The sequence below is a fragment of the Ursus maritimus genome, unplaced genomic scaffold (genome assembly GCF_017311325.1).
Source record: "Ursus maritimus isolate PB19 unplaced genomic scaffold, ASM1731132v1 scaffold_1, whole genome shotgun sequence".
In the NCBI taxonomy this organism is placed as follows: domain Eukaryota; kingdom Metazoa; phylum Chordata; class Mammalia; order Carnivora; family Ursidae; genus Ursus; species Ursus maritimus.
Window position 1 is genome coordinate 1,075,058 of NW_024423343.1, and position 24,198 is coordinate 1,099,255.

General features: G+C 51.2%; 2 protein-coding genes and 1 long non-coding RNA gene across 3 annotated transcripts in view; 1 reads left to right on the forward strand and 2 right to left on the reverse strand.

Annotated features, from left to right (window-relative positions):
* MTERF4 (mitochondrial transcription termination factor 4) lies at window positions 1-6,590 on the forward strand. The gene is made up of 4 exons (XM_040638129.1): window positions 1-101; window positions 1,018-1,513; window positions 3,322-3,506; window positions 4,203-6,590. Exons 1-4 carry the CDS (start codon window positions 81-83, stop codon window positions 4,560-4,562), a joined length of 1,062 nt encoding a protein of 353 aa, XP_040494063.1. The 5' UTR covers window positions 1-80; the 3' UTR covers window positions 4,563-6,590.
* SNED1 (sushi, nidogen and EGF like domains 1) overlaps window positions 4,968-24,198 on the reverse strand; it is an 86,841-nt gene continuing 67,610 nt past the window's right edge. The window contains exons 28-32 of the mRNA XM_040636307.1: window positions 16,530-16,646; window positions 15,836-15,923; window positions 11,374-11,460; window positions 10,385-10,428; window positions 4,968-7,183 (exon numbers count right to left, since the gene is read on the reverse strand). Of these exons, the coding sequence (XP_040492241.1) occupies window positions 10,392-10,428; window positions 11,374-11,460; window positions 15,836-15,923; window positions 16,530-16,646 (329 nt within the window). The 3' untranslated portion in view covers window positions 4,968-7,183; window positions 10,385-10,391. The remainder of the gene's footprint in view (window positions 7,184-10,384; window positions 10,429-11,373; window positions 11,461-15,835; window positions 15,924-16,529; window positions 16,647-24,198) is intronic.
* LOC121104588 lies at window positions 19,824-24,160 on the reverse strand. Its single transcript, XR_005836913.1, has 2 exons — window positions 23,629-24,160; window positions 19,824-21,410 (listed from the first exon to the last, which is right to left on the reverse strand). It is a non-coding gene; the product is annotated as an uncharacterized LOC121104588 (long non-coding RNA).

Sequence of the window (24,198 nt, forward strand, 5' to 3'; positions counted from 1 at the left end):
GCTTGTCAGGGGAAGGTTGGCGCGGCGGACCGCTGAGGGTCCGCTTCCGGCGCCGGGCTTTCTGTCGCCGCTTCCGCGCCATGGCGGCCTGTGGCCGGCAGGTGAGGTGGCGCCCGGGCCGGGTGTTTCTCCTCGCCAGCGGAGTCCTCCCGGCGGCCGGGGGAGGGAGCGGCGGGCCGCCGACGGGGCGGGAGCGGGAGCGGGAGGGTGTGACGCGCTCGGGCGCCCGGCGTGCGCGTCGGACCGGCCGTGCGGAGCCGGGTCCTGCTAGTGGGATGAATTTAGGCTCGGAGTGTGCGGGACTCGCGGGAGCTCCCGGGCTCCCGGGCGGGAACCGGCTCGCACCCCCGGGGTTGGCCTGGAAGTTACTGTCAGCTGTTGTACGTGGGACAGATTCCCCGAGCTCAGGAAAAAGCAGGCTTCTGGGAGTGCGGCTGCCAGGTGTTGTGTCCTGCGTGGTTCTGCGGCCACGAAGAGACAGGGCACTGGCATCTGCGTGAAGCAACATCCGCACATACGCCCCTCCCGCGGAAGCCTCCCCGCTCCCTGCACGTTGGGCCCTGACTTTACCTTTTAGGGAGCGACCCCTTTTGTGAGCGGTCATATGCATACGGATACACTTTGGCTTCTGTCTTCATGCTCATCTTTTTTCAGTTCAATTTGCAGCCCCCCAGGCGCCGCGCCTTAGAGGGCAGAGGCAGAGGACCCGCGCACACCCAGACCCACTTTACAGGCTGGCCTTGGAATCGTTCTCTCCCGCTCCTTCGTGCCCGGTCCCCTCCGTTAGGGCAGCAAGAGCTGGTAGAGAATTGCTTGGCTCTTGGCGATGCTCTGCTCTCTGTTTGCGAACTGTCTTCTCTGCAGGTTTTTCATGCTCAGATCGGAGTTTGCAGGTTGTGAAAAAGCCTGCTGTGCTTATGTGGGACCAAGGCACGAAATAACCTGGCTCCAGAATCCTGTGGTGTCTTATGTTGGAGTGGTGAGGAGCTGATCCCCTTTTGGTGCTGTGTCTCATAGGTCTTCGGCTGGCATCGCCTGGTCCCCCTCACCTGGTCCCACGTTGCTAGGCAGACCCATCACGGAGAACAGAAAAGAACGTCCGCATCTTTGTTGTGTAAACTGACCACAGCCTCCAATGGAGGGGGCCTCGAGAACTTATCCCATGTGGAATCCAGAAAGTATGTGCGGGAACCAGAGTGCAGGACAAGTCTCATTCCGTGCCCCCTTGAGAAGCAGAGGACTGCTGTGGCTCCAGGGTTCATAGAGCGAGAGAAGGTCGTCTGTTCCCTCCTGGACATGGGTTTCAGCGACATCCACATTAACGAATTGCTCTGTCTGTGGCCAAGTATGCACCCTCAACAGTTGCTGGACATCATTTCAGAATTAATACTGTTGGGTTTGAACCCAGAGCCTGTATATGTGGCCTTGAAGAAAAGTCCTCAGTTGTTGAAATTGCCTGTAACACACGTGAGGAGGCGCTCTGGTTACCTGCGAAAGCTTGGTCTTGGAGAAGGTACAAGAAGGCCCTGATTTTATGTCCAGTGCGGAGGAGTCGGGGCTGGGAGACGAGTAGCCCAGGTGGGGTGGGCTAGGGGAGGCTTCTGGGGAAAGTTCTTGAGAGTAATGTGTGGTTTGGCCTGGAGGTGAGAAGCAGTGACCACTGCAGACGGACTGCAGGAAGGAAGGGGGACTTGTCTGGTTTGTTCACTGTGGGGGCTCTAGTGTTCGGAACAGTGGGTGGTCAGCATGTGGTATGTGCTTGCGTTCAGCAGATAGAGGTCAGTGTGTGGTGGTAATATTAGCGCACCTACGCACCTACGCGGTCTTTGACGTTTACCTTAGCTTGAAGTGTTGTCCATACGACGTAAAACCAAAGGCTTACTGCAAAGTCCCTTGTAAAGACGTGGGTTCTAGTGGAACCCGCAATCGTCCCAGACTCCTAGGAAACGGGGAAGTGACTGTTCCCCCAGCAGGATTCACACCTCAAGGATCCTAGGATTTCATTGGATCCCCGGCTGGGCCTTCGGGCCTTCAGGAGAAGGGGGCTGGGAGCCCAGGAGGGCCTCAGGGATCCTTATGCACATTGACCACAGGAGGGCCACTATTTTTTTCATTCTTGACTCTTACTGGTAAGATATCGTTGAGGGGGAGATATTGTTGTTTGGGGACCTATTTCAGAGGTTCTCTGTGGGCCTCCTTCTCCAGGAGATAAGGAAGAACATAGCCTTCTGCGTTTCTCTTGACAGATTACCTGTGGCAGTATAATCTAGAGGGCTAGACTTAATACTTCATGGGCTATGATTATATGTTGCGAAGCTCAGCAAAGCCTTCTGCTGCAGAGGGAAAGTCTAAACTCCTGAAAGTCATTCCAGACACATTTTAGCAAGACAGTGAGTAGCTCAGTGGTTAGGAAGATTTTTTTTTTTTTAAAGATTTTATTTATTTATTTGACAGAGATAGAGACAGCCAGTGAGAGAGGGAACACAAGCAGGGGGAGTGGGAGAGGAAGAAGCAGGCCCATAGCGGAGGAGCCTGATGTGGGGCTCGATCCCAGAACGCCGGGATCACGCCCTGAGCCGAAGGCAGACGCTTAACGACTGCGCCACCCAGGCGCCCCTAGGAAGATTGTTAATGCCAGTGTAAATAAGTGATTTTAAGTTTCCAGGTACTGAATTTTGCTCAGCTATCCATGGGAAGACCATAAGCCCCAGTTTCCCTTCGGTAGTCTCAGTTACCCTAATGCGTTTGTTAATAGGGCCTCTTTTGCTCAGTATTGCCCTAATGTGGATAAAAGGTATGGTCACCCCACTAACTAGGACATCAGTGTTTGTGGCTGTGCGTCACGAGTATTCTTGTCGTTATTCTTTTAGTAATTATTATTATGGAACTCCTTTTCATCAGGTTCAGGCTCCCAGATCTTAGGAACGTTGGTTGTGGATGCTTCAATGACTATTGTATTGTGGAAGGAAACATCAAGCCAGAGCCCCCATGTGGGGGAAGCTACTGTCTCATCCTACTGTCTGATCGTTCCAGTAGATCCCCTGGGAAATTCTTTAGATGAAGAGGGCAAGAGGAGGAGGCCTAGAGTGTGAGGTTTATGCCATTCAGTTGGGAGGCCGGCAAGAGACCTCATTTCTATCCCAGGGTGGGGGTCAGTGAGGAGATGTGTCATTCTGGCCCCTCCCACTGCCATGTGCTCCTGGGCAGGCCTCGGAAGCTGAGGCCCCCTTCATTTTTTAAATGCTGGCTTGGGTGTGGCAAGCGCCTTGGTTTTCTGGAATGTCCTGAAATTATGTACTTGCCCTTTTTTATGTTCTGTAGGGAAATTAAAGACGGTGCTTCTCTGTTGCCCTGAAATCTTCACCATGCATCAGAGGGACATTGAGAGCATTGTTGGTGTTCTCAAGGAGAAATGTCTTTTCACGGTACAACAGGTGACCAAGATTTTGCACAGATGCCCCTTTGTTCTTCGGGAGGACCCTGGTGAACTGGAATACAAATTCCAGGTGAGGATGACTGGTAGGGGACTCGGGAAGTAACAACACATTCTTTGTCGTGAGTGTCAGCTCCATGGATGAGAAGCCATAGGCACCCCAAGGGCGAGTGGATGAGGTGAAAGGCTTAGGTCCTCTTTGCACACACCAGCCAGAGAGCATCTAGCTCTGGTCCTTCGTTTCTTTAGAGAAAGCTTGTCCTGCAACTTTTCTGCCATTAACAATGAATGACCCCGTCCCATTCCTGGGGTCCAAATGGGGCCTCTCCTTGAAATAGCTAATTTAACAAGGGCTAATAATCTTCCTTTCTTTAGAACCTATTCTGCATATTGATTTTGGAAGCATAGTTGTGACAGTTGTCCTAACTTTTGGGCAACAATTATGACAACTTAGGTCAAATTGCTAGATGTTTGCTGAATTTTTTGCCTGTTCTTTCCATACTCACAGTTTTTTTTTTTTTTCTGCGAAACAACTGAATTTATCCCTCTCACCCCTTTGTTTTCTGCTAAATTTTTCTCAATATGAATTTGAAAATGTGTTGAAAACTGTCAGCCGTCACACGAGCGCGGGGCATCATAGTGTCCTGGCACTGCTGGTTGGGCGGGTCTTTGTGAGTGCTTTTGGACAGCTCAAGCTGATTACAGACTGGGCAGGACAGGTTGCAGGTTTTGCTGTGCTCAGGACTCCTAACTGTGTCTGTGTCTCCAGTATGCCTATTTTAGGATGGGGGTTAAACACGCGGACGTGGTGCGGACCGACTTCCTACAGTACTCCATAACCAAGATCAAGCAGAGACATGTGTTCCTTGAGCGCCTAGGACGGTACCAAACCCCCGATAAGAAGGGTCAGACACAGGTTCCCAATCCTTTACTTAAGGACATTCTCAGAGTCTCAGAAGCTGAGTTTCTGGCCAGGACAGCCTGTTCTTCCGCTGAGGAGTTTGAAGTTTTTAAGAAGCTCCTTGCTCGGGAGGAGGAAGAGGGGTCTGCGAGCCACATGCCTGACAACAAAAGCTTAAGTCTGGACGAGGAGGAGGAGGAGGAGGAGGAGGAAGAGGAGGAGGAGTGACGGAAGGACTGGCTTGAAGAGCCCACAGATACCAAAGAATATTGTGATTCTCCCAAAGCTTTTGAGAGCTTCGCTTGGGTCTGCTCAGGTTATTTTTCCTTCTAAAACTGGTCGTCTGATGAAGCATTGTTATAAATCACCTGAGAGGGGGTCAGACTAAATAGGAGCTGTGTTAGTTTGCTCCGTTATCAGGTCTCCTTGGGGAGGGCCCTCTTCCCTCCTGCTTGGAAGACAGACTCTGAGCTGTTAAAATCAGGGGACTCAGGACCTCAGCATGAGGTTTTGTTTTCTCTCTGTTGATATGTGATAACTCCATGACTGTGTGGGGGGTGGGGTTCCTTCCTCTGGTTCGAGAGTCATTTTACATTTCCTTGTAATGATAAAGATAAAATTATGAGCAGGCAGTGAGGTTTTAGTTCATCACAGCACTTTATTTTATGAAAACAAGTAGCAGGTTTTCCACAAAAACACTCGTGTTTTCAGTCCACAAATACTGCTTCATCATTGTGTTCAGTGGGCAGCGTTGTCGAGGAAGGTGCTTAGTCACGGTTTTGTTTGGCACAGCTCCTTAATGCCAGCCGAGTGCCGGGGTCCTTTTCTCTCTCTCCGTGAGCAGCGGGCCCTGGCTCTGACCTTCCAGGGAGGTTTGCTTTTACGCCAGCTCCTGGCCCGCAGACCGTCAGCAAGTCCGCAGTCTCCGGCGGCCAGCGAGCAGTGTCCTGGTGTGCGCCAGAGCAGGAGGGGGCCGTGGGCGGTGCCGTCTGGTCACCTGCCCGTCACCCAGCTCATAGCTGCAGCTTCCGGGACCGGAGGAGAAGAGCCCTTGCATGGGGTCTTGGAGCGGGGCGGGTCTAGTGTCATCCAGGGAGCTCCCAGGACACCATGGTGCTGGGAGTCCCCTTGGGGAACCTGGGGGGCCCGAGGGGTAATTTAGAGTCCGTCAGGGGCTGGAATTTGGTGTTCGTCATCTCTGAGGTAGAGGCCCAGCCCCCATGGCCTGGGCTCTGTGAGGGAGGACTGGTGCACCCCAGGACGTCCTGCGTATCCCTTCCCTGGGGGGAGCTGGCACATGGTTGATGATACAGAAAACATTTTAGTGATGTGACCAAAATCCAGGTCTTGGCAGCATTTTAGCTACTAGGTAAAACTGCAGAGACCGTGTCAAAATCCTGTCGGGCTGCAGTTCTGACCTGGAGTGATCTTGCCCCCAGGGAACACCCAGCAACATCTGAGGACATTTTTGGTTGTTAGGACCGGGCGAGAGTGCCTTTGGGATGCAGCGGCTGGAGGCTGGGCTGCCGTGAACCATCCCGTGGTGCGCAGACGGCCTCAAACAGAATCGAGCCTGCAGTGTCAGCAGCGCGCCCGGTCTGGCGGAATGCAGCTGTAGCGATTCGTGGCAACGCCGGATTGGAAGCAGGCTTACATTTCTTATATTTCTTTTATTTAAAAGAAAGTAAAGAGCTGAGTTTTTATGTTCCTTTCCTGCGTGCGCTGGAACGCTGCTGGTGGATTCGAGCTGTGTTTACTGTGGGGACTCAGCACTGACGTGTAGATGCTTTTGTTTTCTTCCGGGCTCATGTTCGAGCGTGACGGCAGAGAGAAAGACAAGTAGCTCAGTGAGTCCCTGTGCGTCGGAGTGAGATGTCGTGGCCGTAGGCGGCCAGCTGGAGGAGTCCCGGATGTGGGGTTTGGTGGCCAAAGAGTGGTGGGGTTGGTGCCGGCCTCCTCATCCGCCTCTGTGGCAGCCCACGTGCAATGGGAAGGAAAGTTTTGTCTCCACTGGTTTTCTTGGCCATGCGCAAAATTATTGAAAACGAAGGCATTTAACTCTGCCACTGTTTTCACTTAGTCTCCCATGTGGTGGCGTCCCAAGTGACTGGCACTTTCCCTGGAACCTCAGATGGGTTCTTGCGTCCAGTCGGGGGACTAAGGAGAATTATAAATTTGCATGATTAGAATGGCTAATTTAGCAACTCATGATTGCTCCTTGCATTTTGATATGGAAATAAATTTTTATGCACCTGAGAATTTTGATTGCATTGTTATTAATTTTTTTGGGTGGAGTTTGAGTGGACGTTTGAGGAAGACGCCGGAGTTTTACAAAGGAATTGTGTGAAAAAAGCAGTGTCTCATTTAGAATGTTTCCAGGATGAGTTGTAATTCCTTTGCATCAGGAAGTCTTTTTACTAGGTATCTAATTTGTAAAACATCAGGAGGGGTTAAGCATAAGACAACACAGCACCAAGCTCAGCATTCAGTAGACTGTTTCTTATAGAAACAAGTGTTTCTAATTTAAAAACTGGAACACACTAGTGTTCGCCTCGTGGCTGAGGGGCTTGAGGTTACTAACACCGTAGTAGAGAGTTTCATCTACGTTTCCAGTGATGTCACTTGCTCTTGCCACACACTAGCGATTCTGTAGCTTACATAGATGCGCAGTGACCGGCCCTGGTGACACTGCAGAAGTCCGCAAAATGTGTGCGCGGACATGGTTTTCTCTGGACTGGCGCGGTGCCGGAGCCCCTGACTGAGCTCAGCTGTCTTCTCCAGGTGGGCCTGGGGCGCCAGGGGCGCTCTGGAGTACAGTAGAGACTTCTCGAAGTGACAGCTCCTCTGCTCTGAAAATAAATCGGGTAATACACAGACATATGCACACAAAATTTTAATAAAAATAAAAAGCCTAAAATATACTCTAACTCTTCAAAAAATGTTTTTATAAAAGATGAAAAGAAGGAGCCCTCTGTGTGGCTGTAGGGCTGACTCAGGACAGAGTCAGTGGCCGATGCTTGGTGGTTGAGTTCCAGTTTGGGTCAGCTACTAAAATGCTCCACTGACACGAGGTGGGGTTGGCAGGGAGAAGGCAGAGCCGTTGGGAAGTGTGCTGGGAAGGCCCTGTGGCAAGGCAGTGCCGCGTTCTGTTGGTAAAGAGGGAAATGTGTGAAAAACCACGCTAGCCGACAGCCTAGAACCGTGCTGCTCGAGTCGCGGACTGAAGGGAATCTTAAGCTGGGTCGGGTCTGGCCTGCCCTGGTTGTCCATCTCCGTGTCGTTCAGGCTCTGCATGTGCTGGGCTGCCACGTTGTGCTTCTGGGAGGCTCGGGGCTCTTTGGTGCTGTGGCGTGACTTGTCATCTGGGGGGTGGCTTTCTCTGCATAAGGCTGAGGCCTGGGTGATGTGATAGACCAGGGCTTGGCCAAGGATGGCGGTGGGACTTTCCCTCTCGTTTTATAAATACGATTTTCCTGGAACACAGCCCTACCCTTAAGGTCACGTATCTGTGGCTGCAGTCATGCCACCAGTGCCAAGCTGAGTAGTTGCCACATGGACGAGGTGGTCCACAAAAGCAAAAATATTTGCTGAGAAAAAGTTGAAGACTAAAAGTGCCTAAACTCCATCTTAGTATTAATGAACATTTTCTCTGTCGTAATCTACTGGTCCATGTGATGGGGTGCTAGCCTACCATATATCAGCACAAAGAATTTGCCGGCGGAGAGCCGGGTGAGGCACCTAGAACTTGGCTTCCCTTTCTGTCTGGCCTCATCACCAACCCTTCCGAGCACTGCCTTTTTCGCTGTGGAAGCTGGAGAGCAGTTCCTCCTCAGTTTGATTGTTAGGTCTTGGGGAAAATAGCCCTCCGACTTTGGAATCTGAGCACTGGTTCCCGGATGTTGCAGGAGCCTTGCTGGCTGGCAGCCTCGCTCATCCAGGGCCCACGAGCACGCTGTGCTTGCTCCCTGGCCACGGCGCAGACGGTCCCTGTAGGAGATAGCACCCAGGGCTACAGTGCGGGCTGTTCCATGCATCGCAGGACTTGGAGGTGATTTGGCCCAGAGGGTCTCCCTGGCGCGGCCTGAAAGGGAGGTGGGCTGGAGCCTGCCCAGCCTGGCCATCTAACTTCTAGAGGCCGGAGGAGGGAAGTTGCAGAGGGGGCGGATGCGAGCCAGGACCTGGTCTTTCAGGGTGTCCTTTCAATCCAATTTTAAACCCTGCCTTCCTGGGTTTTAGGAGCTCATGAGGTTGATGGAGTGTAACAAGAATGTCCTGAATCCCTTGAAGAGAAAAGAGAATGGGGCATGAAGAGAATGACACCCATTCCTCTTTAAAATGCAGCTTCAGTATCTTTTAGCAGCCCTTGGTCCCTGCCCCCAGAGGACCCGGTGTTCCTGCCTCTAACGTGGCCATGGACGGGGGGGGGGAGGTGTGCTGAGAGCATGGACTACGTGGCCTAGGGCTGGGGACGTTTGGGGCGCATTGCAGCTGTTAGACTGAAAGCTGCAGGCCGCTCCCCTTCCATTTGATGATGCCCTTCTATCCTTCCTCGGAAGACCTGGGCTGTCCCCTGTTGCTCTGGGTTGAAACGAATTCCAGTGTTTATTTGTTTTTTCTCCATTGTTTCAAGAATGGGTATTCTAAAAGCTAGTATTTGATAATTTTATAGTTGAGGGTTTCTGATTTGTTTTTATAGAAATGGATTTGCTGGGTTTTAAAAAAAAGATATGCTGTTTCAGGTGACTTACCGTGATACAAATATTTCAAATCCAATTTATGTTTGTGGGTTCTTAATCCTAGTAGTGAGTTGTTTATGAGCTGTGGAGCATGTTTTGGGTTTGTGTGTCTTGGGAGCATGAGGTTGGGGGGGAAAGTAATGCCTTTGAGGAGACAGGAGATGAACGCAGAGGCTTCTGGAGAAGTCTGACCAGGGATGGCTGCCCAGGCCACGCCCCGCGGATCCCAGCCTCGGCCTTCCCGGCTTGGCTGGTGCCGACATTCCTCCTGTGGTCTCAGCCCACACCTGTGAAACTCTTTTGCTTTGGCTTGTTTGTAAAGGTTCTGGGTAACATTTCTCCTTCATTTCCTCAGCCCCATAAGACAGTGTAGCCTGTTCCTGAAGCTGCTTGTCCCCTGGAGTGCCTCACTGCCCTCTCAACACCAGGAATATGGACTTGGAGGCTCATTTATGGAGTGGGAGGGGTGAGCTGCCCTAGGCCGGCCGAATTCCTCCTTCGTTCCTGGTGACATCATGCTGACGAGAAACTGCGCGCAGTGTGAGACTGAGTACAGCTGTAGAGGGGTCGCCATGGTGCAACCCCGTATCTCCCCAACTGTGATGAAGACCTTGACAGTTTATGGGTGGGGAGTAGGGGTGGATGGTGTCGAGTTGCCAGAAGACTTTGGGAAATGCCAGATTAAGCAGGAATAGAGGTAGAAAGTTTCTTTCATTCCAGGATTCTGAATGCTTAGGATTCCTGTGTCCATTGGGAATGCCCCAGTCTTCAGGATTTCCTCAAAGTTACGTGATTAAGGCCCCACACCCCATTTTTTCTTTTGATAGATTGCCATTCTCAGGGTCTGGGAAGCCCTCCCTTGAATCCCTGCACTCCTACATCTGGGCATCCCGGGCCCCTCCCACCATTCTCTCCTCCCCACTCTTCCCCTGCTTCCACCCCTTCCAGAAGCCCTTCTTGGTCCCCCCCCCCTCCCTGAGTGCTCACCACTGCCCCCACCCCCAGCTGTTGCTGCTGATGGGAAAGGGGTTTTTCCATTTGTTTGAGGTGAGTGGGATTCGTTCTCACCCCCAGACAGCCTCATTTCCACCTGGAGAGGCCTCTGCACCTGATTTACCTCTATTGCGAGTCCTTCTGTATTTTTTTCTCTCCCATTTTAACCCCCTCAGGGAATTCTGAAACTCATGGTCTGGGAGTTTGTAATAAAGAGGGCACGAGCGAGCTCCCCAAGTAGACAGCAGCTCTCCCAGAGGCCACATGGGGACAGCCCCTCTAGCTTTCCCGCAGCTCTGCCAGCCATGGTGGGGAACGTACCTGTACCCTAAGATTTCTTCAGTGTTGGACTGCTAGTGTGTTTCCTGAAATAGAGAAAGGTGGTTTATGAAAAAGAAGGTGTACCTGGAACCCAGGCTGCCTGCTGGTATCCTGTCTTTGGCTCATATATATTCCATTTTGGGGAACACCGTCAGTGAGACACTGATGCAGAGATTAGCATTTGAGTCTGTGTGTGCCCCTTTGGCTGGCTGTGAGTCATGAGGAGGGAAAGCAGGGTGTAGAAGAAGGAAAGTGGAAGAGACAGGTACAGTGCTTGGTCAGGCAGGTGTTGAACTGCATTTCCTGACAGTAATGCAAGCCTTAGGGGGTGTGGCTACTGATGGGCCTGTGCAGAGGGACTGGGGTGAGGGCTCTGCTGCTGGGAAGGTACCTAACACATTCATGCAGCACATTATGTAATAATTCCTGTGACTCCCTTGAGCCCTTTGGGGAAAGAACTTGGCTGTGAGTGAATAAAAAGTAGAGATTTACTGTATTTACAGTTACATACTTGCATCTATCAACAATGATCCATGCTTCCTAATTCTAGTACTGGAGTGACACCCAGCACCCACCGTGTGATCTCCCCCCAGCACCCACCATGTGACCCTCCCATCACCCACCGTGTGATCTCCCCCAGCACCCACCATGTGACCCTCCCATCACCCACCGTGTGATCTCCCCCAGCACCCACCATGTGACCCTCCCAGCACCCACTGTGTGATCTCCCCCAGTACCCAGCGTGTGACCCCCCAACACCCATGTGACCTCCTGGCACCCACCATGGCCAGCTGTACTGATCCGTCAGATGTACACGTATGTGCACACAGTTTCCTTCAGATCACTACACATTTGGACAAACAGGACAACCTGGCTCGGCCCACAGGACTGTGGCGCCCCCCAGTGTTCAGTTCCCGGGGCCACCCTTGCCCGGTTACCCTGTGGACTACAGGCAGGACACAGTGTGGGCCTCCTCCCTGAGTCAGCACCTGTTGTTCGGGGTGTTCTTGACGCTTGTGCTTTCACAGCTTTCTTTGAAGCAGATGTCCTGGTGCACTTTATAGATTCTTTTGTACCTGCATCACAAGAAAGTTCTGTAAAGCCGGAGACTAGAGCAGAACGGTGCCCAGCTGCTGCAGCTAGGCTACACGCACCCACGGGTCACTGTGTAGCTGGTGAGGGAAAGGCCATTATTTTCTTAATAAAACGTTACCTCATAGGGATGTGTTAAAATGTCCAACAAAAAGTCATATAATTAAAAAAAATTAACTTCACTAAGGTATGCTTTACATAAGATACATCCATTTTAAGGTACATTTTGAGGAGTGATATTAAGAGATAAGAAATTTCAAGGACATGTTCTGCTTTGGCAGTCCACTCGGTGCTGAAGACCTGAGGCAGTACGAGCTCACTCTTGGGCCCTACGGGCAGTTCTTGGGGAAGTTCGAGAGCCCTGGGGGTGCAGGTGTCTGATGTGGGCAGTTAGACCTCTAGCCCTGCTTCCCATTGATTAACTAGTCCACTTTGAGCATGTCTCTGGAACTTAGACCTCAGTTTTGTGTGGAATGGGAATTACTCATACCACCCCTCTCACAAATTTGTAGATGGTAATGAATAGGAAAGTGTTTTTGTTCTTGTTAAAGCTCTCAAATGTCAGAGCTGTTGAAAAGAGAGATCCAGGGAGTTTGATGGGCAAAGCTCCAACTCATGCTGTCTGGGAGAGCCCTTGGGATTTAGGGCCTTTGGTGAGACTTCTGGTTTTGGCCGTCAGGGAGTAACAGGATCTGGAATTAACCCCCCAGTGTGAACAACCAGAGACTTAGACAAAATATGAAAAGCAGTCCTTTTCAGATGTTAGAAAGCAGTGCAAGACTGTGTTTCTTGAGAGAAGGGAAACGAATGTGATGAGCTCTGTGATCTCCCTAGAATTTGGTCCAGAAGCATTTTTTGGATTATATTGCGGGGGGAGGGGGAGGGGTGGAAGCCAAGCAGGGGTCCCACTGAGCTGAGGAGGCAGGGGCAGGTGGAGTCTGTGGGGCACTGGGGAGGAGGGAGCTATGCAGAGGAAGAGCTCCTGAGGCCGGGACAGGGGTCCCCTTGAAGACGAAGCTGTGCATGCATAGGGAAGAACCCCATGAGGCTGGGTAAGGGGAGCTCCTGAGAAGCTGAACAGCTCAGCTACCGCAGTTCATTCATAAAATAGAAACTCCAGAAAGACCATGGCTTAGAAGTGGGGCAAAATTAACCCAGAATAAAGGTTAAACCACCCTAAAAGGGGCTTCCAAAGGATCAGGCTAAAATTAACTGCCTTGAGAACAAGCTAAATGTTCTGGGAAACACACACAAAACTTAGCATTCAGGACCAAAAGGTTTAAATGTCCAGCATCCACAAAAAACGGTAAGATATTCAAAGGCTCACACAAAGCATCGAGAAAATGTGACCCATAAGCAGCAAACGATAATTGAATAGACACCCAGAGGTGAGGGCAAAGGCAGGAACAGCAGACAAGGCCCTTAACACATGCGTTACAGATTTGCTCCCACATGTGCAGTGCTCTGAAGGAAAACAGAAACAATGAGAAGAGAAATGGAGGATTGAAGAAAGGACTAAATGGGATTTCTAGAAATGATAAGACCCAGAGTGTGAAGTGAAGGTCTCACTGAATGGGATTAGTGGCAGGTTATGACAGTGGCAAGGACAGACTATGGAACTTGAAGGCACAGCTGTGGAATCAAGGCACAACGACGTAGAGAGAAGGACGGCGTCAGTCTGACACCTGTGTGACTGGAGTTGCAGGAGAGGAGAGAAACGGACGGGAAAAATACCTGAAGAACTAATGGCTCAAATTTTCCAGATTTGACTGAAGCCAAGACCTCAGAGATAGAAGCTTAACACACTCTTGTGAGCAAAAACACACACGACCATGGCAAAGCACATCACAGTTTCCCAAAAACAGTGTAAAGAGGAGACATAAGAGCAGCCGCGGGGTTGGGGGCGCTCACACTCGTGGGTAAGAACGAGCACAGCCATGCCAAGTCAGAAGACAGGGAATGGCAGCTCTTGAGTGCCGAGGAAAAACACAGTTGTCAGCCAGGAATTCTATATTCAGCAAATATATCCTCCAAAAATGAAGGTGAAATAGAACCCTTTGCAGACAGACCAAAGCAGAGAGGATTCATCACCGGCAGACCTGCACTAGACGAAATGTCACAGTGAGTTCTGGAGGCAAAGGCCAGTGGTGCCCAACGGTGTCTCAGGTCTGTAGAGGAGTGCCAGGTGCTGGGAATGGTAGATATGGAAGGAAGAACAAAAGACGTTCTACTCAGCAGTTTTTACGAAGATAATTGTCTTTGGGGGGCAAACATACCATACCGTGTGGGTCACAGACTGTGCAAGTGGCGCGTCTGGCTACGATAGCCAGGAGTGCCAGGGGAAGTGGAGCCCGCCGCTGCAGGACAGCAGGGACCCTGAGGTCGGAGAGCAGCAGCAAGGAGGTACTGTGGGAGGTTGCAAGTGCATATCGTAAATCCCACAGCAGCCACTAGAAAGTTAAACCAGACAAGTAGAGCCAGTGAACCAACAGTGCTGGCAAATTAGAAGCCTGAGAAATAATTAATCTCAAAGTAGGCCGGAAAAGAGAAAAAAAGGAGAAGTGGTCAGATAGGACACATAGCACACAGCATTATGGTGGATTTAAACCCAGTCCCATCAGTCATTATAGTAACACGTAAGTGGTGTAGACACTGCAGTACAAACCAGAGACCCAGCTAGGTGCCGAATCCAAGAAAGTGATGCTCAGACGTGTATGGGTTAGAGTGGAGTATGGAGAGCTGTTGACAGTCCGGGGCTCTTGTCGTCAGGTACTTGGCGGTCTAGTGGGTCACTAGCAGTTGGAAAATGGGGGACACCGCAGCTTAGGGCTGCCATTCCGCAGAACCCAAATTCGGACGGTCTGTACGCAGGGACCCTCAGGGCCAGTACAGATCAGGGTACGCTGTGTTTCCTGCTCTGTGTTAAGTCTGGCTTCGCGTCCAAGCTCAAATCGAGCCTTCTGCCTGGCCTTCCTGCATCCCCTCCAGACTGACCTTCAGACACGTTATCAAACAGCTCACTCCTCGGCTCGGCATCCTCAGTAGCTCCCCATTTCCAAAGAACACATGCCAGAGTCCTTCCAAGGGCCTCCAGGGCCCTGCTGGGATCCCCCTGCCCTACCTGACACCGCTCCCCCTCGCTCCCCTCCAGCCCCACCGGCCTCCTTGCCGCTTCTCTGACAAGCAGACATGCTCCTGATCTGGGGCCTTGGCAGCTGATAATTTGACTTTCTGTTAAGTTCTTCCCTCAGATATCCCTTTCCCCCTCCATGTCTGTTCAGTGTCATGTTTCCGTGAGGCTTCCCCGGACTCCCTGTTCAGTGCTGCACCTGGCCCCTCCCTGTCCCCAGCCCTGGCTCTCCTGGCCCACTATTCATCTCTTCCTTTTCCCCAGCCCTGACCCCCTTCTAGAACACCACGTACTTCCTCCTGCTCCTGGTGTACTGCCTCCCCCATCTAGAATGGAAGGATCGCGAGGGCAGGGCTTTGGCTGGTTCTGGCCACTGGCATGTGTGTGTCTAGAGGCGTGCCTGGCGGACAGGAGGTGCTTGTAAGTATTTGCTGACTGAATAGATGGTACGCGTGAGTCACAGAGTCACAGAGTGTTAGCAAAAAAGGACCTGCGAGGTGAGCCAGGCAAGTTCTCCCTCTACAGCCCATTTTATAGATGGGGAAACTGAGGCATGAATGTCATGACTTAATGGCAGGATGGAGACTCGAGTGCTCCTGTGCTGTTGTTGATCTTTCCAGGGAGCTCTGAGGCAGAGAGGAGAGGAATGTCATTTCCTGGCATCGATGTACCCATGGCCCTGCCATCCAGTGGAGAGGGACTGATGCCACTCGAGGGTGCGGGAAAGGAAGGCCCCAGGGCCTGGGAGCCGGGAGACTGGTGTCTGGTGCACAGGCTCGGTGCCTCAGCTTCCACTCGAGGGTGCGGGAAAGGAAGGCCCCAGGGCCTGGGAGCCGGGAGACTGGTGTCTGGTGCACAGGCTCGGTGCCTCAGCTTCCTGATTTGTCACGTGGAGGGAGTGGGTGCAAGGCCCCATGTAAGGGCCCCAGGCCCGGGGAGCCGGGAGACTGGTGTCTGGTGCACAGGCTCGGTGCCTCAGCTTCCACTCGAGGGTGCGGGAAAGGAAGGCCCCAGGGCCTGGGAGCCAGGAGACTGGTGTCTGGTGCACAGGCTCGGTGCCTCAGCTTCCTGATTTGTCACGTGGAGGGAGTGGGTGCAAGGCCCCATGTAACCCTGACCTCTAGAGCTCCTCAGGGCTTGTGAGGGTGGGTGAGCTGGACTTTGTGAAGACACTTCCTGGAAGTCAGGAACTTTCCAAGAATTGTGGTGAAAGCAGGAGAGAAACTTACATGTGGTGACAGGCGCCTCCTTCCCAGACTGGCACGGCCTTTGTCTCTGAGAAGAGCCGAGTGCAGGGCTGGGGCACCTTTTTACAGGCTGCCGGCACAAAGGAAAAGGGGCTTACAGGGGCGCCGTGCTGAGAAAGCGCTCTTCCTGCATCCCGGGAGGGGGCCCTTCCTGCAACTGCGGGGGCTGCTTGAGCCCCGGAAGCCCCCAGGCTGGTTTCCCTTAGGGCTGGCGGTAGTCTCTGACAGGCCTCGGGATGGTGCAGCTGGTGTGGGGGCTTCTGTCCCCCTACCTCCCATCTTCAGTCCCACATTCTTCTTAGGGAGGGAGGCCTGTGGCTCTTTTCCCTCTTACCACCATGTGTGGGCCCTGAACCTAGGAGCCCCTGCACCCACCTCTGGCTGTGGGGCACTCCATGTCCCTTGCTTTCTGGGGCCCGGACTCCCCACTCGTCTGGGCAGTACCATTCAGCCTGGCGCTTTGGGGCAATGGGAGGCCCAGTGGCTCACTGCCTCTCAGTATCCCTGCCTGGGTACTTGGAAGTCTGGGGCACTGAGGCTGGGCCCCTATCCTGGCACCTCAAGGTTTGAGGTCCTTGTGGCAAACCCACCCTGGGCCCAACACAGCCTACTGTGATGAGTGTCTTGAGGCATGCGCCCTGGTGGTCCCCCCAGGAGGGAGTGGCCCCCGACTTACCAAGCTCACAGCGTCTGCCTTTGAACCCCGGGTTGCAATCACAGCTGTGGGTGTCCACACCTGGCACACAGGTGCCTCCATTCTGACAGGGGTTTTCTGAACAGTTCCCAGGGGTGTCTGCGAACAGGCCATGAGCAGTTAGTTGCCAGGACCCCAGAAGAAGGCCTGTCAGCATTGCCATGTGGCTGCCTCCTGCTGTCCCCACACTGCTGGGCCCTAGGGGTGGTCCTGTTTCAGGTGGTCCGAGGGAGCAGAGGCAGGAAGGTTGGCCTCCGTAGGCTTGGCCCTGACCCCATTACCTCCAGGGAGGAGTGATTCTGTGGGGCCCTCAGCGCTGAGCCAGCATGTGGCAGAAGAGACAACCTGGGGCTTTGATTATGAGGGGCTCTGGCTGTCCTCCAGAGAGGCTCCCAGCCCCAGTGCCGCCCGAGGAACCCCTGCTGCTGCCGCCCGAGGAGAGCCCCACTTGGAGCGTCTCCTGGTCCCCCAGTGCCTGTCCCCACATGCCCAGCCCCAGCCCGCCCTCTGAAGGGCTCCGTGCTGGCGCCTGCATCCTCACTGCACTGCTGGCCACCAGAGGCACGATGCTCAGAGTGCTGCTTTGGAGACGCAGGCCTGGCCTTCTCCCTTCGCTCCACCCCACTTTTCTTTCCTTCAGCTTTGTCAAGATAGCTGTTTAGTTTCATAACTAAAAAAATTGACAAACACAAAAGAGTGAGATTTGTATACACCCACCATTTCCAGTACCAGAAGGCTCATTCCCTCCACATCTCTTCCCACGCCTCCCTTCTCAAAATCTCATGGATGGGTGCTGACCGTCAGATTGCCCACCTCCTCTGTCCCCTTCCTGGGCCCTTGTGGGTTCTCTTTGTTGGCTGGTTCTTACTCCTCACTGTATCTGCTTCACTTTTCCTCCTTTCTCCCCTGACCGTACTCTGGGACTTGCCTTGTCTTTTTGTCTTTCCTGGAAGCTAAAGGTGAGTTGTCGGCTTTTAAAAGAAACTTATTGTGAAAAATTTCAAGCCTGCAGAATGTAGAGCATGAAAAGTCCCATGTGCTGTCACTCAGCTTCAATGAGGATTGACATTTTGCCAATCTCATTTAATCTATTCCCATTTCTCTGTGCCCCTCTTTCTCTTGTTAACGAATTTCAAAGCAGTTCACAGAAACCATTTCACCTGTAAATACAGCAGGAGTCTAATACGTACAGACTTAACCAACTTTTATGTGAGCACAATGCTCTTGTGAAAGCAACAGCAGCTCCTTAGGACCGTGAGGAACTGCAGTCCTTGTTTGGTTTTCCCTGGTCATCTTAAAAACATCATTTCCAGCTGGTCTGATCTCGTCAGGATTCATAAGGGCACACAGCCATAGTTTGATGTGTCTCTCTTTTATTCTGTAACTTTTCACCTCCCCCCCCTCTGCATTATTAAAGAAACCAGGTCATTTGCCCTGTAGAATCCCCCTCCTGGATTTTACTTAATGCTTTCTTATGGCGTTAACTCATTTCCCATCTCCACATTTTCCTGTAAACCAAAAATCAGAGAAGCGGCTTGATAGGATCCAGGTTCCCCTGGTCTTTGCAGGACTGCTTCACCCTTCAGCCCCCCCCAGGAGGTGTGACAGGTCTCCAGTTTCAGTTTGAGTAATGTGAGGACTGATCGTGGGTTTGGTATTGGCAGCCTGATTAATCCAGGAGAAAATTCTTCTAGGCTTTGCACCTGACGGCTTGAGCGGCCATGGAGATCTTGAGTCTAGGTCGCAGATCCATCATCTCACTAGGGCCGCATCTAACCCAGCCTGTCACTCTTCTCTCTCTCTAGCCAGAAAGTCTTCTATGAAGACCTGTTTTCCCTTGCCCACCACCTGGTCACGGCAGCAGCAGTGATGAGTTTTGGTCCATCCAGGCCGGGCCAGATAGATGCTTCATTCCTGTCCTTTATTTGTACTCCTGCACAGTAAGCATTGGTCCCCGGCCAGCGCTAGGGACCAGCACATGGTGCTTTCTTTCAGCATCCTCATGAACTCGTGGATTCTTATGTATTTGATGGGGGTCGGTCTGCTGCTGCCATTAGTCTTTCTGATGCCCCAATTACCCATCCTCAGCCTGCGGGAGCCTTCCAGGTTGACTCCTGTGCCCTGTAGACACTCCCAGTTGTTTTTGAAAAGCTTGCTGGCTCTACAAGTACGTCCTGGGCACATTTTGCCCATATTCCACTTCAGGATTGGAATCAGCCACTTCTCAAAGACCTCTGGCTCCTTCTATTGGGCATCTAGAGCCCACAATCTGGGCGGCCAACGTGCGCACTGCTCCTGGGGTGTCAGTGCTTGAGGCCTTTTCAGTAGACAGAACTAGGAACTTAGATTTAAAAATAAAAATAAAGAAATTATGAGTTTATATCAGTAGTTAAGGGAAACACAGGGCTTTTACTTCTTGATTTTTAAAAAATTTTTAATTTTTAAAAAGATTTTATTTATTTGAGAGAGAGAAAACGAGCGGCGGAGGGCAGGGAGGGAAGGGACAAGCAGACTCCCTGCTCAGCGGGGAGCCCGACGCGTGGCCTGACCCCAGGACCCTGAGATCATGACCTGAGCCGAAGTCAGATGCTCAACTTAGTCACCCAGGCGCCCCTTAACTTCCCTTGACTTTATACTGTATCTCTTTACGCCGAAAATCTTGGTGACATTGATATAATTATTTTCGTTATCCCACAATGTACACGTAACAGTTCTAAAAAAATATTACCAGTATTACTACTAGCATTGAGAGCTTCGAGTGCCACTTTAAATTTCTTGCAATTCTTCCTGTAATAAGAATTCTTATTAGAATGTATCCCTCTAGGAATGAATAGTTGGAAGGCTATTTTTAAAGTCACTTGAAATACCTTTGTCCTGTGTGGTTATGCCATCAACATGATAAATGAGTTTATTTCAGTTTGTTTTCAATTCTTAGGTGTTGCTATTTATGTGTGTCATTAAAATTTTTTTTCTTGGTTCTAAAATCTAAACTATAGGGATACATTCAGAGAAGTCTGGTATCCACCTCCATACTTTTACTCCCTTGTTCTTTCCTTCCTCACATAACCATTTTTATTAGTTTTATTTCTTTCTAAATGTAAGAAAATAGGTATATTCGTATTTCCCTTCCCCACTTTCCTACACAAAGGGGATACCCTAAACACTGTTCTGCACATTACATTTTAAAAACCACTTTATTGAGATATAACTTAGATACCATATAATTCACCCATTTTAAGTTTTTAGCGTATTCAAAGATGTGTGCACCCATCACAGTAGTCACTTTTGGAATGTTTTTATTATTTTGGAAAGAAACCCCATACCCTTTAGCTGTCACCCCCCCCATACCTCCACCCCTACGCTCCAGTCCCAAGCAACCACTGATGGACTTTCTGTCACTGTAGATTTCCCTGTTCTGGACTTCCATGGGAATGGAATCGTATGGGGTCCTCGCTCCTTTTACTTAGTATGATGTTTTCAAGGTTCATCTTGTAGCGTGTGTCAGTACTTCACGTGCTTGGATAACGTTCCCTTGCGTGGCTAGACCACGTTTTGTTTGTCCGTTCCTCAGCTGGTGGACGTTTTGGTTGTTTCCATCTTTTGGCAGTCGTGCATCATGCTATTATGAACATTTGTGTACAAGTGCCCCTGTGGGCATCTGTTTTCGTTTCTCTTGGGTGTATACCTAGAAGTGGGATTTTCTGGGTCATGGGATAACTCTGTGTTTAATTCTTTGAGGAGCTACCAGACTGTTTCTTACCCCAGAGCCGCTTTACCACTCTGCATCCCCGGCAGCTTCTACACATCCTCCCCGCGCTCATTGCGTCTCTTCATTCCAGCCGTCCTGGTGGCTGTGACGTGATATCTCGCTGACGTGATTAGCATTTCCCTGATGGCTGATGGTGTCGAACATCTTTTTCATGGGCTTGTTGGCCATTTCCTTGGAGAAATAAGTGTTCAGATCCTTTGCCTATTTCTTAATTGGGTTTTTTTCCTTTTATTCAGTCATAGAAGTTCCTTATATATTTTAGATACAAATGCCTTTATGTATGTGATTTGTAGATATTTTATCTCATTCTGTGGGTTGCCTTCTCACTCCTTGATGGCGTCCTTTGAAGCACAAAAAGCTTTACATTTTGAGGAAATCCAGTTTGTATTTTTTTCTCTTTTGTTGTTCATCCTTTGGCGTCATAGCAAATCTTTTGCCAAATCCAAGGTCGTGAAGATTTATGCCTGTCTTTTTCTAAGAGTTTTATAGTTTTAGTTCTTAGGTTTAGATATTTGATCTGTTTTGAGTTAATTTTGTGAATGGTGTGAGGTAGGGGTCTGACTTCATTCTTTTGCATGTGGATATCCCGTGTTCCCAGCACCATTGGTTGAAGACTGTTCCTTCCTCCATTGAATGGTCTTACCCCTTGTTGAAATCAGTTGACCACAGATGTATGGGTTTATTTTTTGACTCTCAATTCTATTCCATTCATCGTAAGTCTGTCTTTGTGCCGGCATCTCACTGACCTGATTACCATTGCTTTATAGTAAGTTTTGACAATGGGGTGTCAAATAGGATATGAAATTTAGACACATAAACAATTGTCCAGAGATATTTTATGACAACCTTACAGAACATGGCAGTGTGTCGGAGTATTTAGAACCTGTGATCCTGTGCCAGCAGTCCCCACCCTTTGTAACTGGGACGCCAGGCTGCAGAGCCTGACTGATAATTTGTTCCATTCTTGGGCAGCTGAGGCCTGAAGCCTGCAGTTCCTGTAGCCTTGGGGTTTTTACCAGGGCACTGCCCACTGTAGCCTCATCCTGTAAAGTCAGCCCCCCTGAATCCTGAGTTTATTGTGACAGACATGCCCACTGTAGTAAAAGAAAAAAGAGAGAGATGGCTGTTTTGGATAGGGTGGGGGACAGGGATATGGCTGCAGTCTGGGGTGGTGGCAGTAGGTGGCTCCTACGTGACAGTAAGTTACAGAGTAAAGAAGTTTAAGTTCTGCCCTTGCCTGCTATCGCCCAAGGATGGACACTGCCTGCCTCTCTGTGGTGTCCAGGGGATAAAACCAGGAGAGTTCCAAAGCCCTCCTGGGGTAAGAATTTGGGGAAAACAGGAAGAATTTGACTAGCTTTAGTGTCCACTCCAGATCCCCATGGTGGCAGGTTACAATCTTGGGGACCCTCCTCCTCTCCATGAGCTTCCCCTAGGAGCTCAAAGGTGCGGCCCTAACCTGGAGAGTTGCTTGGTGAGGAAACGCCAGTCAAGTCAAACGCCAGTGTTAATTGTGCTCTTGGGGTGTCTAGGGCTCTCTGGAGATCCTTCTTTCCATGAGAGCTTTCAGAGAAAATGATCAGATATTCTACATGGAAACGAGAGCAAGACTGACACCCATGGACAGCAGTGCTGGACAGAAGATGACAGGGAAGTGTTTGAAGAACTGAACTCTGAACCTCGAATTTTATACCTCCTCCAGTTGCCCTTCAAATGTGAGAGCTACTAAGAGTATTTTCAGGCATGTAGGGCCTCAAACATTTGGCCAGGTGAAGTACCAACAAGTACTTTGATGGGACTCGACAAGCTGGATTTTAAACTTTTATAGAAATGTGAAGGACCAAGAGCAGGTGACACTGAGGTCAAACTGAGCAGGTGGGCACTGCAGGACAGCAAGCCTCACCAAAGATAGTGTTGTTGAAACCCCTGGTGTCGGCTCCAAGAAGTCCAAACAGTGGAACAGAGCCGTGGACCCAGAGCCTTTGGTCAATACCAATGAAAAGATGCTTGACCGTATCAGCATCCAGGAGACGCAAATCCAGACCCCAAGGGGCGCACTTCACACGCATGTTGCTGGCAGGATCTGGAAACCCAGCAAGATCAGGCCTGGAGAGACTGGATTAACCACATCTCTTGATCACAATTGGAGGGACTGTAAACTGATGTCCCTACTTAGAAAACAACTTGGTGTTCTCTTGCGATTTGGGCTTTCACGCATCCCAAGCCCTAGCATTTGTATTCTTGCACGTGTGCCAGAAGACGTCTGTAAGAGCAGAGCGGCCCTGCTGATAACAGCCAAACGCAGCCCAGGCGCCCTTTGAGCCGAGCGGACGAGGCTATGATGAAGTCACTGGCAGACCAGACACTCAGTAGTGAGTGAGCAAGCTGCGGCCGCACACAGCAGCACTGACCAGCCTCACTGCGGACGTGGGGTGAAAACACAAGTCGGGGAGGCTGGGCACAGCCAGACGCTCACCTTCTAACAAGAAGCCTACAGCTGTTCAGGCACACGTGGATATGTAGGGAGAGCCCTCCTCCCCTCCGCCCCCCTGCCGCAGAGCAAAGGGACTGTAAACACAAAATCCAGGCTCGAGGTTAACGGGGGTAGAACAGCAAGATACGATACGAGTTCCTATTCATGTTCTAGTTCATGGGTCGGGTTCCACATCCAAAATTAGCAAGAGCTGACTTACTAACCTAGACGAAAGGGGCTGTCATGGACTCATACTAGATGTAACAGGAACGAAAAACCACGATTCACTGGGTGTACCTGGGCTCCATTAATGATTTTTCCCCCTATTTATCACCTAAAATCCCTTCTGCCCCTCCCCCAGCCAGCCTGCATCTCTCGCGTTACCAAACACTATAGACTGCAGGGACATCTGGGACCAGTCTGGTGCCACCTTGAATCTGTCCTTCAGAAGGGACCCAGGGGAGTTCATTCACATCCCTCTAGTTCCTGAGTTTTATGAAACTCAGCGTCTGACACTGGGAAGGCTCACGTAACATGAACCGTCGGATGAAACGTGTGCCTCTGTCACTGACAGAGCAGCGGTAGCATGTGTGTGTTTCTCTAAACCCCACCATAACTGACAGAATCACTCACTGGCTGCACCTGACTCATACACTAGCCCTCTTGCCGCTCACCGGGGTTGACCCCAACTCCACGCCTCCCGTTGTGAGGGGCCTGCGGAGCCGTGGCTTTAGTGGAGCCACTACTGGCCAGCACGCCCTCTGGCGTAGGTGCTCTTGACGTGTGCAGCTGTCCTCGGGTAGCCTGGGGCGGGTCTACAGGAGGGGCACTTCACTTACCCTTAGTGAGTACCCTGCCTTCCTTGGGGTCTGGTTGACGTGCGAGCACAGTCTGAACCACTGGGTCCTAGAAGAACTGTCCCTAGAGGGACAGAGCCCCAAGGGTTAGAGAGAGGAGGGGAGGTAGAGCCAGAGTCTGACTTGGTGTAAGGAACACGTGCCCAAAGGGGAAATGCCCCGTAAGAATGTCCTGCAGGGGTGGGGGTCACCAGACAGGCCCCATGCCCTGTGTGGTCAGCAAGGCCCTGCTGGCCTGCCCGGCGATCCTCCGTCTGGAGCACGCTCAGCGGCTGCCCCTCCATGACCGCTGCATCCTGCTCAGCGTGCTCCTCTGTGGAGAGGTGAGGGGTGAGCTCAGCTTTACGTGGAGGGAAGGAGGGGACATCTCTGCAATGAGAGCCAGTCCCTCCGGGGCAGACCTGGGTAGTTTCGGTGGGTCTGCTCTGCAGGCTTGCTCCTTGTTTGTAAAAGCGTGGTGTGGTTCCCCCCACCCTTTCTAGAATGGCATGCTTGGCTGCCCCTTGCACAGCTCTAAGTCTCACACTTCTTCACTCTGGGTGCCCCCCCCCC

Coding starts and splice junctions, on each gene's coding strand:
- MTERF4 (XM_040638129.1), top strand. CDS start 81: ATGGCGGCCTGTGGCCGGCAG. Junction 102..1,017: donor TGGCGGCCTGTGGCCGGCAG/GTGAGGTGGCGC, acceptor TGTGTCTCATAG/GTCTTCGGCTGGCATCGCCT. Junction 3,507..4,202: donor AACTGGAATACAAATTCCAG/GTGAGGATGACT, acceptor CTGTGTCTCCAG/TATGCCTATTTTAGGATGGG.